The 18329-nt window shown below is 42.5% G+C and overlaps 1 protein-coding gene across 2 annotated transcripts in view; it reads left to right on the top strand.

Annotated features, from left to right (window-relative positions):
• The window catches only part of fat3a (FAT atypical cadherin 3a), a 143306-nt gene that overhangs the window by 113528 nt on the left and 11449 nt on the right, over nt 1–18329 (top strand). For both annotated transcript variants that reach the window (XM_030066257.1, XM_030066256.1), the window contains exons 17-26: nt 3416–3559; nt 5432–5629; nt 6572–7373; nt 8664–8798; nt 9168–9322; nt 10235–10474; nt 12059–12305; nt 13276–13429; nt 15209–15918; nt 17190–17303. In XM_030066257.1, coding sequence (XP_029922117.1) covers nt 3416–3559; nt 5432–5629; nt 6572–7373; nt 8664–8798; nt 9168–9322; nt 10235–10474; nt 12059–12305; nt 13276–13429; nt 15209–15918; nt 17190–17303 — 2899 coding nt within the window. The remainder of the gene's footprint in view (nt 1–3415; nt 3560–5431; nt 5630–6571; nt 7374–8663; nt 8799–9167; nt 9323–10234; nt 10475–12058; nt 12306–13275; nt 13430–15208; nt 15919–17189; nt 17304–18329) is intronic.

Here is an 18329-nt window from a genome sequence, read left to right on the forward strand (position 1 = left end):
AGTGGATCTGACTGTGCTCACAAAGTGAGTACCAGGGGTTGTGCAGGATCAAAGCACTGGCTGATGAAAGTGTGTTTGGCTTATCAGAGGGTATCTGTGTGTGTGTGTGTGTGTGTGTGTGTGTGAGTGCAATGCTGCAGTGCTGAGGTATATATTGTGAGGTGCATGAGGTGCATTTCCACCTCAGCTCCGTCTTATTCTATTTTTTTCTTTGCTAAGCAGGTCATAGTTGTTTACTGCTGGTTTATTCTTGCGTATCTCTGTGGTAGTGGCTTATTGTTGTGTTTCTTAGTTATTGCTTTGCTCTCCAGTGTGCTTCATTAGGCCTTTAGTATAAAGCAATATAGGGATGAGCAGAAAAATACCCTGCAGCTGGTTCAGGGAAGAGTGAACGGCATGCTGAGGGAATAAGGTTTGTTTGTGTGTGTGTGTGTGTGTGTGTGGGTTTGACCATAACTTCTTCAGAGCATTTTCAGTCCATGAAACCACCCTTCATCTTTGTCTGCCAACAACTCAGGCCCTGTTTTTGTGCGCCTTGGCACACAGCGCAAATCATGATTAGATGGCCTGCTCAGAGGGGCGTGATGGCGTGTGAGATACACCTGGCGCATGTGGGACTGAGGTGGGATTGAAATGAATATGTTATCAATGGGTGTATTCCTTGTGGCCAATCAATTATCCTCTCATCCTTTTTCATTTTCATATTGATTGAGCATCTCAGGGAGCGAGTGACTGAGTTAGTGAGAGAGAGAGAGAGAGAGAGAGAGAGAGAGAGAGAGATAATGAACACAAGGGAAAGCCGTAAACCATTTTCTCCACCTTTCTTAACCCCCTTCCTCTGTAAATGAATATGTGACTACATGTAATGAATATATGGATGAATTCATTTTAGAAAATAAAACACGATTATGCTTGATTTTTTTTTTCTTCTCACCTTACTAGAATAATCCAGATTTTTGCTCATTTCCAAGCCCTGATTTTGCTTTTTAAATAGTCACAACATAAACTATATCAAAACTAAGTGATTAGTATGTTTGTATCAACACCAGTGATTTCTAAATTAGGCTATTTACCTTTATTGTGCTCAAGAATGCACTATATTTTGTAGAGAGAATGCAGGGAATGCAGTGAACAGTTCCTGGTCATGTGTGTGTCTTCTACACACACATACAAATCATCAGCCCTTGAACTCAGTGTAGAGCCGCTCTCTGAGTTCCTTAGTAAAGATAAATTTGTACCAACATGATTTCATTATTCTTCATGCACCATGACGCACAGCAGTTATGTTCATATGATGAATTAGTCACCGCTGCATCGAGTTAGCATTCATAGACTATACATGGAAATGTGTTTTTCATTGCATTAGATTCATATCAGGATGAAACAGAGAAGAATGTGTAGTTCCAGCAACTAAAGTGACAAAAAACAAAAAAAACACAACACAACCTACACTATATGGACGCTCTGCTGACTCAATAACTGCAGAGCTCCAAACACTGATCATATATGAGTTTTGTTTTGCATAGTATTTTATTCATCCAGAGTTTGTTGCAATTTCTTGTGCACAGCATGTTTTTAATAAGCCAAATATACAGAACACAACATTTTTAACGCATTAAACTCTGTGTTTCCTTTATTTATTTCTTCAAGTAATTTCAAACATAAGACATTTTTTTCCATATTGTACGACAGTGCCATACATATTCTGTATCTGCTATATTTAGGCTACATCACCGCTGCATTGCATCATCGTAACTTTTTCAAAACTGTGATTTACATCGTCCACTTTGCATGTCTCAGTGGAAAGGCCTCTGGTGCTGCAGTGCACAGATAATCCACCAGAGGGCAGAAGACATGTATCAGATCATATACGTCGGGTTTTTCAGGAGGAGTGTGATCACATTGATGGTGTCGAGGCGTCAGAAACTCATACATCAAATATCATTTCACTTGGTGTTACCGGGTTAAGGAGCTCCATATCGGCACCATGAGGTACAGCATTCATCCTCATGAGCACAGCCAAGCATGGAAAAATCTGTGCTAACGCCTAATTAATATCTGTCACCGCTGCTAAATGTGTGACTGAATTAATTTACAATGAAACAGCTCCATTTTGATTTTACTAGATCCCATTAAACAAGCCATGAAATGGGAGCAAATTCTACAATAATGAAGTTACATACAAGATGGAAAACTTTACTAGAGTAATCTGGTGGAATTTAAAGGACATCAGGGTGAGTTTATTGTTTGTTTGTTTGTTTTGTTCTTGGGATTATTTTTTGGCACTTACGCTTTATTTGATAGTGACAGTAGAGAGGGACAGTAAAGGCAGCGGAGAGAGAGGAGATGACATGCAGTACAGGGCAGACATTCGGCCCATCTGTCAGGGACGTAGCCTCGATCCATGGTACGTGCTCTACCAGGTGAACCAACGTAGCGTCCCAGAGTGACTTTAGTTAAAAAAGGAAATTGACAAAGCACGGTGACGTCCTTGTGTCATGGGAGGACAGAAATCCGCCAATGAAATGAAAACATCACTGTCTCTGTCACAGTTGGTCTTACAGTGTTATGGGTGTATATGTATGTTACAATACTTTTCAGGATGTCAGTAGCAAGATTTTCAACACATTTTGTTAAAGAACTGCAAAAATTTCCACTCAGTGGTCACTTTATCAGCTCCACCTGTACAATCCAATCCAGCTGTTGTGCCATAAAGTTTCCTTTTCTGCTGTCTATAATGCTCAGCTTTTCTTGTTGTCACAGTAATAGAGGTGTTCAATCACTTCTGTGTTTGGCATTGAGCTCATAGTTAGTGCTGCTGTTGGACTGGACTGCATTTTATTGAGAGCTGTTTCCATTATTCTGTCCCCCTCATTATATCTAAAGTGTAGGGACAAAAAAAAAAAAATAGAAACACCTCTCACTATAATGTAGTCCAGTACAAGACCTCTGCAAACTACAACCTCAATAATAAACACAGAATTAAATTGACACATTCTCCACAATGTCAACACAAACTGAACATTATAAACTTTATTAAGAAGTAGAATTTATAGCTGTTGAACTGAACTGCATTAGATTATACAGCTGGACCTGATAAAGTGGATATGGGCTGGCCAGCTAGTTCTTTCATTGATGTGATTAAAATAATGAACGACGTTCAAGCACATGAAAGTACTTCAAACATTGGGATAGCTTTCCCCTAGTGTACAACTCACGCAAAGGCATATGGTTAAAGTCATAACAGTATGCAGTGTTTTTTTTTTTTTTTTTTAAATCTTGCATCCCTCAGCTCACCACAGAACTTGTTAGTAAGTGTGTTAGACATTGCGACTCATTTTAAATGGTTGAAGTGGCCGTTGTGACCCAGACGGATACTTCACTGTCAAGTCCCTCTCTGTTTGTGTCCTTGCAGGTTTCAGGCTACTCGCTGGTCGTCAGAGCTCTGGATAGCGGCATCCCAGCCATGTCCTCCACTGCAATGGTCAACATAGACATCTCCGACATCAACGACAACCCACCCATCTTCTCCCCAGCGAACCTCACCACGGTCATACAGGTAAACTTGAGGATTAGAGTGTTAATCACACAAACACAAGGGTAACAATCTGTGAATATTTGCCCCAAATTTAGACAGCACCTGTTGGCCCCTGAAGGTGCGTTAGTAATCATAACTTTATTGTATGGCTGTCCACATTAATCATCACAAAGTAATTTGTGGATTAATCACATATTGAAAAATGTATTAAATTACTCGCTTGCTTAGCCAGTCACTGCTGTGTAGTAGTTGTTGCTCCTTAAAAGGGTTTATATGATGGATTCCTCGATGTAATCTGATGTTTCTCGAGCCATTGTCTTCAACAAAGCTGATGGGCCGACAGTTCATGGAAACCCATTTAGCGACTGCATCGGTCAGTTTTGTTTGTGTTGACAGCTTGAGTCAACCTGTGGATCAACTCAACAAGAGTGACCTGACAGCCCAGACGAGCACCGCCGCTTTACACCCCGCCTTTACTGGAAGATAACATAAACATGTTTGTCATTCAGCTGATATTTTAACCTCGCTGGGCTCTGACAGAGCGACATGTCAGCGTTGCAGTCTGTCCATATGACTTTATCTCTGTCGAGAGATCCATCAGAGAGCTTCATGAAAGAAAACTTCAGCCTCAGGTTGTCTTGTCATTCACTTTGTCTGTGTTCAGTATTCAAATAGCTCGCTGCTGGCAGCATGCGTTGCATCATGTGTGACATTGCAGGGGTTTAATAACTTTGACAGCCCTACTTTATTGAAATAGCACTTCTCAGAAACAGAGGTTGAAGTGCCTGACAGCATAAAACAAAACATATACAGCTATAGACAGAAATTTAAAATTCAGTAACATGCAACTCAGTAAGACTCAGTGTGGCAAACTACAACTGAGCTTTAAAACATGATTTAACAACGTCCATGGAGTCAGCCTTTCCGAAAGTCACTGGCAACACAGAAGCCTGATTGCCCTCCACTCTGTTTAAGTCTTGTCTGAGTTAGAGGGCAGATGAGCGCAGACACATTCAGGGTTGACAGGGTTTCAAAGGCTCAGCAATATATGCAGGCGCTTCGCCCTGCAAGGCCTTATAAGTGACTAAAAGAAAATCAGTTCCTAAGTGAGCAGGCAGCCAGTGGAGTGTGACTGAAACTCGAGTGATATGGGCTGGCCAGCTAGTTAAAAATCTCTTGACGGGGTTTTAGATGACCTGACGATGACCGTCAGGGAAGTCAAAAGAGCACTACAATAATCTAAGTGAGATGAAAAATAGGGGCAAATAACTTTCTCTGTGTCCTGGAAAGACACCATCAGCCTGATTCAATCAATATTCCTGAGCTGACAGGAACAACGTTGATCCGGTTTAGTAATAAAACGATTAATTTGATTATTCGCCCACCTGGTCAGCAATTTTTTTTTTTTTTGACTTAATTCATTTTCTACAGCCTTTCCCTAGTGTTACCACAGCCAACTCCTGCCTAACCCTAACCTTAACCCAATTTACTAATCTAAGACCTCAATTTAAAAAATGGCAACTCCAGAGGCAATTGAAGAAGTGTCAGAGTGTGTCCACGGTCTTGCATAGGGCTGGATACATGTTGGACAAGATTTAGAGCACGAGATTCAAGATTCAATACACTGTTAGCTTATGAGATTAACTGATTGCAATTCTCATAGGCCTTGTTCAGACTGCCAGCCCAAATCCACTTTTTGCCATGTTGACATTTTGTCCACACTGATTTTAGAAAGTCTGGATGGCAAGGTTTGAAACACGTCTCTTGTCAGATTTCGACAGATGGGTTTCAGTCCAGATGATGAACACAAGAAAACTTTTCACCATATTGTGACGCCACGAAAAGAAACACTGACTGCAGCTGGCTAATGATGTGTAACCCCCCTCCCTCCAGGAAAACAAGCCAATTGGCACCAGCATCCTGCAACTGTCCGTCATCGACCAGGACTCCTCCCATAACGGCCCACCGTTTGACTTCCGCATCATGTCGGGAAATGAAGGCGGAGAGTTCGTGCTGGAGAGAGACGGGACGCTGGTGGCCAATCAGGTGTTCAGGAGAGACCTGGCAACCGAGTACATCATTCAGATCCAGGTAGAATAAAGAGTCTTTTTTCCATTCTGCCACAGAGCTGCTGAGGTTCTCCTCTTATCTATTCAACAAATCCAGAGTGCTTAGTCAAACATAAAATGAATGCATGCTATTGACCTTGAAGGGTTTTATTATCACACCAGTTCCTAACGCGCACGATTGCCAGCAAGTGAACAGCAGGATGGCAAAAGCCTCAAAAGGGACATTAAGAAGCCGAAGTATTCAAATAATGTTGCTTTCAATTTGATTCGATTTGGTGCAAAAAGCGCAACAATCTGGTCCTCAGGCCCCTTTCACTCTGAGCAGGAGTACATATCTCTGCCAGCACTATGCAAACAACTCCTGCTTCTCATGCTTTTAATAATAAATAAATTCAAACAAACAGTTAAAATTACATGAATCCATCGGAAAGTTATGCACCTTGTTGTGATAGGCCACACCCACAGCATGAGGAGTTAACGAGCTCCTTCTCAGCTTATGACTAACCTTTCCACAAGGTTTTGTGCAAAACCATTTACAACATTTGGAGAAATCCTGCTACAAAAAAAACAGATAAACAAGCAGACTATTTTGGTTGAAGACAAAACCCCTGTCCAACTCTGTTAGCACAGGTAATAACTACCTTGTTTTAAAACATTTAAGCATTTTACAAAAGAATTTTCTGAATCTGTATTTAGCCTCTTTCTGGAGATAATTTTTTTTTTTTTTTTTTTTTTTTTACTGTCATTTCTAAAAGATTTTACACAATCCGTGCACAGCAGCTTGTTTTATTCAGCAATTACTGTTATGCTAATTGAATACTGTCCTGTTTAGTATTTCTCTCTTCTGCATTCTGTTGGTCTTATTAAGCTCTGCTGTTCTGCTGTGTTAATTAAACTTCTCTCTTTCCTCTCCTCTCTCTTCCCCCCTCCATCTTCTCTCTCCCTCTGTCCTACCCTCTCCTAGGTGAGGGACTCTGGGAAACCTCGACTGTCCTCCTCCTCCATGCTGACAGTTCGGGTGATCGAGGAGAGCCTCCACCGACCGGTGGCTTTGCCTCTAGAAGTGCACATAGTTACCATGGAGGATGAGTTTCCTGGTGGCGTGATTGGCCAACTCCATGCGACCGACGCTGACCCGTACGATGCACTGACGTTTGGCCATGCACCCCCAGCTCAGCGGAGCCTCTTCAAGATAAGTCCTCGTGATGGCAAGATCATCGCGCTGGGTGGATTGGATGCAGGCCATTACTCGCTCAATGCCAGCGTGAGCGATGGCCGCTTCGCCGTGCCCGTGTCAGTGAGTGTGCATGTGGAGCAGGCGTCGCCGGAGATGCTGCGTGAGGCGGTGACCGTGCGCTTTGAGAGCGTGGCGCCGCATGACTTTGTGGCGTCGCACCTGAAGAGTGTGCTGAAGGTGCTGCAGCAGGCCGCCGCCTCCCAGCAGCAGGACACCCTGCACGTGCTCAGTCTGCAGCCTGTCGGTGGGACCCAACAGCTGGATCTGCTGGTCGCCGTGGAAACAGCCGGGGGTGGGTTTTACAAAGCGGCGTACCTGACCCAGAAGCTCAGCGCGTCACGACGGAAGCTGGAGGACGTTCTCCGAGTGTCAGCCATCTTGGATAAGAACTGCTCAGGCTTAGAGTGCCGCGGGGCCCAGTGTGAGCAAAGTATCATCCTGGATTCCCACAACCTGGCAACCTACAGCACACCGCGGGTCAGCTTTGTGTCGCCACGCTTCCACCGGACCTCACACTGCACATGCACAGGTAGGCAGCACCTAGCAGGGACATGCTTTTTCTCACTGGTGACTGCTGAGTGTGAAGGAATATTCAAATACTTGTTTTAGGCCAAAGGCACATCATGGAGAAAAATCCATAACTCTCCACTCTCTCTTCTGGTTGTTTCATATCTTTCTTAATCAGTCTCAAAGTTTTTAGAGTATGAATGAATGGGCTTGATAGTTCTTATAATATAGTTCCAACATTTCTCAGTATGCCTCGGCTCTCTGGATGAGCACCTCCCATCCCGAGGCAGTCCCTGAAAAGCTTCTGAATTGGTGTCTAAGAGAGTGTGAGATAATGAATTTTTTCACATGCATAATTCTAATGACAGCATAATTTGTAAAATGGCAATGTATTCCTGTAGTTAGATATTTGCTCCAGCCTCTGTAGCTTACACACAAGCACAAAGACTTCCTGCCTGTTCACTCAGTTTGTCTTGCTGCTGCATCTACTTCTTCTTCTTCTTCTTCTTCTTCTTCTCCTTCCTCTTCTTCTTCTTGTCATGCTATTTCAGGGACTCTAGACGCTTATTGCTGTTGGCTACTAGCTCAAACACCCACTTATAAAGTGGGATTACTGACAGTTGGTGAGTCTGTGGAAATGTTAACACAGTCTCAGAATGCATTTGAAATGAGTTTTTGACAGGGAAAAGTGTTATAAATAGGAATATGCAACAGCAAAGACTGGAGGCACTGTGTACTTTTTTTTTAATAACCCTTTTCACACTACACTTAGCCCTGGGATATGAACCAGCGCCCACCCCCACCCCCTCCAACCCTCTTATCCTAGGGCTAATAGCCGTTGCACACTTGCAATCTACAATGTGGGGTAATCACCTTTAACCCAAGGCCCTCTAGAGCCCATGTCATCTATGCTTTTCTGGAGATATCTTCAAAAAGTCAGGGTTCAGGTTTGTCACATGAATCGAGGTTAGAACAACAGCCGTAGAATACTTAAGAAAAGCAAGAGTGTTTTGAAGACATTAACGCTGAGCTCCGATTTTCAGCTGTGAATCCTTAACCCAGGGCTTTCTCCTGGGCCTAGGTCAATAAATCCGAGAGTGAATCAAGGCTAACCTAAACCCTGGGCGACAGTAAGCCCACGGCTGAGGATAGCCTAGGGTAAAGGAATGCAAGTTTGAAATAGTCTCATGACATTTTAATTGTGCCATCTCTGTTTAAATGAAACATTTCAGCTCATGTTCTTCATGGCACTTGGTGTTCTGATGTGTCTCATCATGCATTCTGTTTCTTGTATTTTCCCGTGTCTCTACAGATGCCAGTTGTGCAGTTCTGTCCGAGCAGTGTGAGGAACAGTCCTGCCCAGCAGACATGCAGTGTGTTTCCACCGAGGCCACCAGAGGGCGCTACGCATGCCAGTGTCCACCAGGAAAGCTGGGAGAGTGTGCAGGTCCGTGTGTGTGTGTGTGTGTGTGTGAGTGTGTGTGATTGTATGTGTTTGCAAGAGAAGAGAATCCACAACCCTGTTTTTTTCCATCTGATTGACTTGATCACAGTTACGGCAGATTGCATTTCTCCATCATAACGTGTGAAAAAAGATTCAACAACATATCACATGTTATTCTCACTCCATTGACATGCAACGCTGCAGAACACCATGTCACACACCTCTGTGGTGGCCATTTTCGACACGACCGATGGGATTTGATCTGCTTGCATGTGCTATGTAACAGCCTGCGTAGCTGTTTGTAAGGTATTTTTCTTAAAAACATCTGTTTTGTGTTTGTGTGTGTGTGTGTGTGTGTGTGTGTGTGTGCAGGACATACGTCTCTGAGTTTCTCAGGTAACAGCTATATCAAGTACAGGGTGTCTGACGGGCTGAGGGCAGAGCTGAGGCTCAGTCTGAGGATCAGAACGCTGCAGAGCCGAGGAATCATCATGTATACACACACTGACCCATGCACTGTGCTCAAGGTACACACACACACACACACACACACACACACACACACACTTAGGGGGTTCCGCTGTGCTAACAATGGAGGGATTCTGCTTCATGGTGTCTGTCTGCTCTCTGATTGTCACCGACTTTTTTAAGTGAAACAACCACACCTGTGATTTTTCATGTTTAGCATAACAACAACAAAATACTGAGGCAAGTAGCCGTATTGTGGAACTCTGATATGATTTTTCCCACCTTTTATCCAATGAGGGGTGGATGTTATAAAAATTAATTGAACTTGTAGTGATCAATTAAATATATTTACTTTTTTAAATAAAATATAATTTCATGGGAATTAAATACAATGTAACTTTTAATATAAAACTGTCACTCATCATTATCCAGCCATAGGTTTTCAGTCCTTCCACTTTGATATGAAAATGAACTTTCAGAGACTTCAAAGTTTCTTCATTCTTCAAAGTTGATTTCTGGTATGTTTGTCACTGGATTTTAGTTTGGGGGTTAATTCTCTTCAGCACCACTCCCCTGTGTTTTTTCTGTTCCTAGCTCATCACCAGGCGTCACTCACTCACATGCACATAAATATACTCTTATTTAACTTAGCAAAAGTCATAATTAACATTTTTCAAGCCTGCCTTTTTTTTTGTAAGAGCAACAACACAGAGCTCATGCACGTTCTGCTTGATATGCATAGCTATAGTTGCTCATCAAAGAGAACTGATGTAGAATCTCAGAAAACACTGAATGCATATTTTTCATGAAAATAATTTTAACAAGGGATTTAATATCAGAGCTGTTGATATGAAAGATTGATGGCATGGAGGCAGTAAACAAGATAATTTTTCTTAAATGAACTGCGTGTTTGGAAAATAACATGAAAGGCTTCTCCTGGTGTGTGTGTGTGTGTGTGTGTGTGTGTGCAGCTGGAGGAGGGGAAGCTTTGGTTCCAGCTGGTGTGCAGCCCTGGTGGCAACAGCGACAGTCCTGGCATGCTGGGTATCTCTGGCCGCCGCATTAACGATGGCAGCTGGCACACGGTGGCGCTGGAACTGAACCGCAACTTCACCAGCCTGGCGCTGGACGACAGCTACGTGGAGCGCCGCCACGGACCGCCGCGCATCGAGCCCCTCGCCCCGGACCGAACCATCTACTTCGGCGCACTGGTCAGAGTCCATGAGTAGCTGTAGCTGGTATAGAGAGCTTTCAGGTGACATAGCACCCTCTAGTGGCCAATGTTGGAAGCCAGTGGCTGAGGATTATTATCAATTATATATTCCATACTGCTTTTCAGCTGCATGAACTAATTTTAAGGTGAAGCCAAATATCCCAAATAATTTTCCATGCAGTAAATACACCATGAATGAGATTCTTTATGTAGAATGATTGCCCCTAGTTGGAGTGGACTGGAGCCCCTCGGCTGATGTCATGTACTCCAGTTCAGCAGAAGGTGTTCTTCCCAAATTATGCCTAACCCTAACCTTAACCTAACCCTAACTCTAACCTTAACCCTAACCTTAAACTCTGACCTGTAAGTCAGAACAACATGTGAGGACCACCCAAAATGTCCTCACAAAAGTAAGCAGACTCTCTCACTGTAAACCAAACCTACCGACGGGTGCGAGTGCAAATCATACACCATTGGCAGCTAAACTGGCAATTGCGATGGATTCCATCCATCTGCGATTTTTGATTCAATTGTCGATCAGCCCAAGCCTACCCCAAGAAGCTCTATTTCAAAGGTCATGCTAACATAAGTCAAGTTTTTTTAGGGAAGCTTGGATTTTTAAAGCTACGTGGTGAACCCCAGCTACTTACATTTTTAAGCTACTAAATATCTACCTTCACTGCCCGTTTCCATCATTCTGAAAAAGTTTTTCACAAAGGACCATACCAGTTATTCTGCAGGTTTAACATAACACCCTCAAAATGTATGTCTTTCACATTTAGAACTCCAGTATCATTTTTCCTACCTGTTATCCAGCCACTGGTCTCCATTCATTCCAGATAAGATAAGATAAGATAAGATAAGATAGCCTTTATTGTTATTGTACAGTCACCTATACAACGAAATTGGAGGTGCCACAACTGAGGGTGCATTTGTCTAAAAAATAAAAAACACAAAGACAAGAATAAACAAATGTTACGACAAGACAGGCACAACAGATGTCATAAATAAATAAAAACACAACGTAAGCCTCAACTGGTGATAAATAACAATAAATAGTAAAAAAAAAAACAAAGAGGGTAAGGCAGTATGTTATTATACTTGTTCATGAGGTAGTATTACACATATTGGTCAGGACATTGCACATTCCACTATGAAAATGAACTTTGAGAGACTGAAGACTTTTTTCACACCAGTACTTCAACACCATAATAAAGTCCTCCACATTAGTTTTCCTAAAAGCAGTAGCACGGTTGTGTTTTTGGTGACTTGATTTGGGAGGAGTGAAATGGTCTCTCTGATTATTAATATTTGTAAAAGCACACAGAATTCAAATTCATATTTGAAAGTAAAGAGATTTTGATTATATGCTGTAAAATCGCTATTACCCCCTCGTGATTTGCAGAATCGCTTGTTATAATGTAAAATGTAGGTAAATTGTAGACAGCGGGCTAGACTTTCAAAATCACCAGTATGGTTCTTTAAGTCCTGCCCAGGTAAATACATGTTAGGTTAATTTAAAAAAACAATTGACAATGGAGAAACAAACCCAGTCTAGCTCCTTGTTTCTGACCTGCTCCAGGTGCAGCCTCCCAACCCTCGCAGCCTGACCGACTCCCAGAGGGACCCGCAGGTGCTGGAGGGTTTCCAGGGCTGCCTGGACTCCATCATGCTGAACAACAATGAGCTGCCTTTGCAGAACAAGCGCTCGCATTACGCTGAGGTGGTGGGTCTGACCGAGCTGAAGCTGGGCTGCATCCTCTACCCGGACGGCTGCCTCCGACAGCCCTGCCACAATGGAGCTACCTGCACCAGCCTGCCCTCCGGTGGTGAGTAGGAGGCACTACAGCAAACACTGCAGGCTGCGCAGACAGGGCACAGGCCTTGAAAAAATACTGAAAAAGGTCTTCAGGCTTAAGTAATATAAAATTGAGGCTTTATAAAATATTAAAATGTAATAGACCCCAAGAAATTAACTCTTAGTTTCTTGAATTTATTCCTGTTGAAACAGGAGGTTTGGGCAGGACATGTTGCAGGGGAGGATTATTCACAGGTGCAGACCGACAGGATTTCTGTTTGGGAGAGAAACACAATTCTGTTTGAAGGAATATGTTACAAAGAAAGGATGTTTAAAGATTTACAAAGGTTTTATTAGTTGAAATTTTAATTCACACCCCCTAGTGCAGGATGACGTCACTATTTAACATGCACTGGCGATCATGTGAGATCGTTTCATGGGGACTTTGGGGAAAAATTTAGTTTTCCGAGAGTTGTGTTTTCAGTAGAAGCAAAGGAAATAACAAAAACATGCTCTACACAGTGAATGATACCCCGTAGACGAAAACTCTTAATAGGAATGTGCCTGTTGTTAGGTTTTGTTTACAGGGGCATCTACATATACTGTGTACCAAGGTTGGGCAAAATCTATTCAAGACAACATTTGAAATTGCAGAGAACCAAGTCAGAGCTTTTTGTCTCGCAACTTAAGGCTCAGAACTTATGGGCCAGAATGTGAAGTTGGTTGTTACGATGGTGGTATCTGGCCAACTGGTGTCATTTTTTTCTTGAATTTCTGAACATATGTGCCACATTGGTGTAGCTGTTACAGTTTCTGAGATTCAGGTACTTTTACAGCACAAAAATAGGAAAAATAAATAAATTTAAATAATGTTCCGCTCCAGAACATCACTGCAAACGGTTCAGTGACCGTTCAGTTCCATTCAAATTCTATGGTTCCAGCTCTTCATGCTTGGAGCGTTAATTAATTCTCTTTTCTCTCCCTCCTCCCCCATCTGCCAGGTTTTGCATGCAGCTGCCACCCCCAGTACACCGGAGGGCGCTGTGAGGTCGAGATAACAGCGTGCGTTCCCAACCCGTGTCAGAACAGTGGCGTTTGTAAGCCCATTGGCAATGCTTTCCTGTGCAGCTGCCGGAGAGGCTTCAAGGGCCTGACGTGAGTCTTACAACAAACACACAGGTTTCCAGTTTGGTTTGGTTCGCTTGCCAAAGGCTGGTTTGGTGATCAAAGGAACTCAAAGTACCAGTGATTGCGCATGTTTAGCCTAATATCTGCATGTTTCTTCATTTTCCTACCTTTTATCCAGCCATTTGTTTCCATTCATTCCACTACAATATCAAAATGAACTCTCAGAGACTTTACACCATATCACTGTAATGGCGTCCATGTTATTTATATTTAACTTTTAAATATATTAATAATCCTCTCGTCAGTGAACCTTGTGCTGTTTTGTGACTGCAGTGCAACATAAAAGCCTCTCCTTGACTGCACTTACTGCTTAAGGCCACATGGTGGCAGTATTAACTTAAGCCACAGTTTCCTCTGAACACCAGAATGTGCCTCAGCTGCCGTTTGTTTGTCATGTTCTTCATACCTATCTGCCATTAGATTTTTTTCTGTGTCAGAATGCATAAATGCAATATGGTAACCAACAGGACAGAAGAACACACTCAGCGTTGAATATAATCATATACATGCTCGCTCTCTCTCACACACACACTCACACACACATATTATTATACACAAATATATCAACTTCTTTAATCAAAGCCTTTTTAAATTCAGAATCTAAAAAAGTGTTAAAAGTAAATCCTCTTTCTTTGAGAACCTGGCGAAATTAAGTGATGGGAATCCACACAGATTTTGAAACTCGACCATAATGTCTCTCAGCATGTCCTCTAACGATGGCCTTGTATTTTTCACCGCCTACAGTCACAGCTTCCGAAGGGTCCAGCTCCATCACCAGACCAACAGGGCCTTAAGCTTCACACCACCAACAGTCTGGCCCACTTTTGGCACTTTTTGAGACTGACTTTAATAAAATTAAACTGATTTGTCCATCACCTGGCTAGCAAACAGGGCAATACGTTTCACACTCGATATCTCACCAACAGGCCAAAAAGCTGCCAAGCGTCAAGCAGCAATGTCTACATATCAAAGTGCCAAACTGTGGGTGTAAACCGCTAACTCCATCATGGGAAAAAAAAAAAAAAAAAAGTTAGGTGGACATATTAAACAAAGTGCAACATGTTTACAGCGTGAACAGATGGACAGGGTTTCAGAAGCAGTCAATCTGCAAGAGTAGCTGCTCTGATAATTCACTGTAACCACTGCTAACTTTCATTACCAGCTCTTTACTACCACTATTAAAAAGTACTTATTGAAAAGTATAAACACTTATGGTGGTTTTGCTTTTTCTGCCTGTCCTAGTGCCTTTGTGTCCTTTATTTAGGTGTTCATGCATAGCGCTTATGCTGCTTGTGGTAAGCCAGCCAAACGTTGCACAGTCCACAATCACGGTTTTTGTGATAATTTGAAGTACTCCATACTTTTGCAACCTTGGATTCTTTGGAAACTGAACCAAGTTGGACTGCAGCTGCCATTCTCTAAAACTGCAGCATTGAATGGAGCTGCTCTAATCTAAGACAGGGCAGGACAGATGAGTTGAAACTGTGTCCTTTTCTTTTAAAATAGTTTCTTTCCTTTCCAAGCCTCCACCAGTGAACATTTGTTATGTTGGAAACTAAATGGCACTAAAAATGTGTCGGTAGTCTACACACAACCCTGCATCACACTATACAGGCAAAGTGACTGTGTTGTGAGTTAAAACTGAACTTGTTGGCAACCAATCCATACAGGAGCAAGTACTTGAGACAGGCCAAGTGATTTACACACTAACTCTTTTCCTCTTTCCTCTTCCTCTCCGTCCTGCAGCTGTGAGGAAGATGTGAATGAGTGTGACCGCAACAACCCCGAGGGCGAGTGTGACAACGGCGGTGTTTGCATCAACACTCATGGTTCCTTCTACTGTAACTGCACAGCAGGCTTTGTCGGCCAGCGATGCAGCCTGCGGCCCGTGGTCGTGCCTGACATGCAGGCCGGCCACGCTGTGGTCGGCAAGGAGGAGCTGATTGGCATTGCGGTAGTGCTCTTCGTCATCATCACCCTCATCGTCCTCTTCATCGCCTTCCGCAAGAAGGTCTTCCAGAAGAACTATTCGCGGAACAACCTGTCTCTGGTCCAGGACCCGGCCACAGCGGCGCTCCTGAACAAAGCCAACGGCGTTCAGTTCAAGACCCTGCGCTGCACACCAGGAGACCCTCTTAACTTGTACTCGGAGGGGCTGGGGCCCACCGTGGTCGGAGGGGCCGGGCTGATGGGGCCGCCACAGGTCCCGGTCAGGCCCATGGCATACACGCCCTGTTTCCAAGGAGACCCTCGCTCCACACTGGAGAAGATGGCGGACGGGCGCGGTGTGGAACACACGGAGATGAGCACCTTCCACCCAGAGTCCCCGCGGATCCTGGCAGGGACCACCAGGAGGGGGGTGGTGGTGTGCAGTGTGGCCCCCAACCTGCCGCCGGTGTCACCCTGCCGCTCCGACTGCGACTCCATACGCAAGAGCCCCTGGGACAGCGATGAGGGTGAGTGTGTGTGTGTGTGCATGTGTGTGCTAGTATTACCTATTAACAGGGTATCAAAGGGGTGGAAAATTTGGGGCAAATTTCCGGAAACTTTCCATGGGAATTTAAGCTGGAGGAATTTGGACATATTTCCATGGGAGTAAACAGGAACATATGGGAATTTTAGGGAATTTGCGGGAAGTAACTGGAAATTTGGGGTAATTTACACACATTGTATCATATACAAACAGAAATAAAAACATTTTGTGCGCAAACTAATGAAAATTTAAAAAGTAACATTTTTGACTTTGATTTATTTGTGAGTAGAACTTTAATTGATTCATTCACTGATCAACAAAAAAACATGAATGTTGGATAAATAACTAATAAATACCTGTATAAACCCATTTTGATTAATTTTTTGCTAGTTAAACTTTAATACCATAGATCAAATATATTTACCTCTAGTAATATCATCAAAACTTGACAGTCTGTGGGAGTTGTGTGGCTTCAGTCATCCTGCTGTTGTGTGCAGGATTGTACACAGAGAAATACACAGTGCAGGGTAGAAACTCAACCGAATTTGCATCAAATCTGGTTGTTTTAACACAGATTATGCCGCAAGATGTGTTTTTAAACTACATTTAAATTCCCTGTTGTAAGCTACCCTGCAGTGTTACAAATTTCCAATTTATTCATTTTAATTTGCTGTCAATTTCCATATATTCCCGTTAATTCCCATTGAACGTTTCCAACTTTTGACAATTCCTGGAATTTTGCGAGTTAGGATCCAATCATCTGATCTGAAAATGTGTTCACGGCTAAATGAATGATAATGTTTTCCTTCCCTTCCTGTCCTCCTGTTTGTGTCCTTCAGTGTCTTGCAAAAAAAGTTGACTTAAATAAGGGAGTGCATGAAATGCTGGATGTTAAATGAGACATTGGCCTTCTGCAATCTAAACCAAATAAAGTTTGGTTTTACAGTAAAGGTTCATCTTAATGTTAGATGTAGGGGAACCTTTGAAGACCTGAAATAATTGGCTGTTTTTTTAAATATATGAAATTAGAGACTTAGGTTCTCACTGTAGGAATTTTAAGACAAATTTGAGAACTTTAGGGTTAGAGCTATTCATAAATGTTTTCTTAAACAATAGAGGAAGGCTAAGACAAAATATTAGAACTGTTCTTAAGGCAAACATGAAGAAAAAAATGGTCCTTGAGAACATTTTTTTCTTGAGAGGCCTCTGTGAATCTGACACTTGATCTCCTGAACACCTGATCCGTCTCTGCAGGTAAGATGGTGGACATGGCTGAAGAGGTCACCTGTTTCTCAGGGAGCAACAAAGGCAGTAACTCTGAGGTCCAATCACTGAGCTCCTTCCAGTCTGACTCCTGCGATGACAACGGTAAGAAACACACAGACATTTACACTGTTAATACGATTGATTTGTTCTTATATGTTCTTATCCAGCTTTGCACAGCTTGCACCAATAATGGTTTGTGACTCTTGGAAAATCCCAATTGGAAATGGATTTCCTAGGGTTTTTTTGTTTTTGTTTTTTTTAGGTTTTGTTATTTTTGAAAATGTTGCTTTGCTTGTCTGATCTTTTGTGTTTTTACATGATCTTATTTGCTGCTAATATATTTCAAGATTATTTTTTGAAAGTTTACTGTTTGCATATCATTATTCATGCAATATTAGTTGCTTTCCTTCAGACCTTGTTCATGGATGTAGATCCTGTAATTGTTTGAAGTCATTGTAAGCGCCATGGAAAAGGTGTAGGGCTTTGGATCGCTTCACTACATGTTGTTGGTGCTTTGTGATTGTGGCTCTATGTGCTGGACGTATGTGTTTGGCTTTGTGTGTAAATCCCATTGCATTATCTCACTATTTCTTAATACATGAGACATGGTTTTACATTTCAGAATTGCCCTAAGTTGAAAGTGGCCTTTTTTTTTTCGTCCATAACCATCAGAGTACATAATTGCTGAATTATGTAAGGAATTTTGCCTCTGCCATATTAACATTGTTGTCATTGTCATTCTTGTGCTCCACTTGCTAAAGTTTGATTGGTGTCAGCAGCTGAACAATGTTTTCTGTCAGCATCAAAAAAGCAGTGAAAATGCCTTAGTGTTAATGATTTTATATTCTCTGGTTTTGTTTTATATTGTTCTCTTACCTTTGTATTGAAGTCAAATTCCATTTATTTGTTCACTTTCCTGTTTTTATCTTTTAACCTACAAGATCTCTCTCTATATATATTGACATTATAATGTAAAAAAATACCCCAAAACATCCAAAAAATGCAAGAAGACTTGACAGTGCCAAACTCTGGCCGGGCAGTCTCCTCTGCAAACAGGAACGGCTGTAGTGGGCAGACATGAGCAACGCCAAATGCCTGGCCCTTGACCTGCGCCACAGCGGGCGTTTA

Source organism: Myripristis murdjan, chromosome 13 (assembly GCF_902150065.1).
Source record: "Myripristis murdjan chromosome 13, fMyrMur1.1, whole genome shotgun sequence".
NCBI classification, from domain to species: Eukaryota; Metazoa; Chordata; class Actinopteri; order Holocentriformes; family Holocentridae; genus Myripristis; species Myripristis murdjan.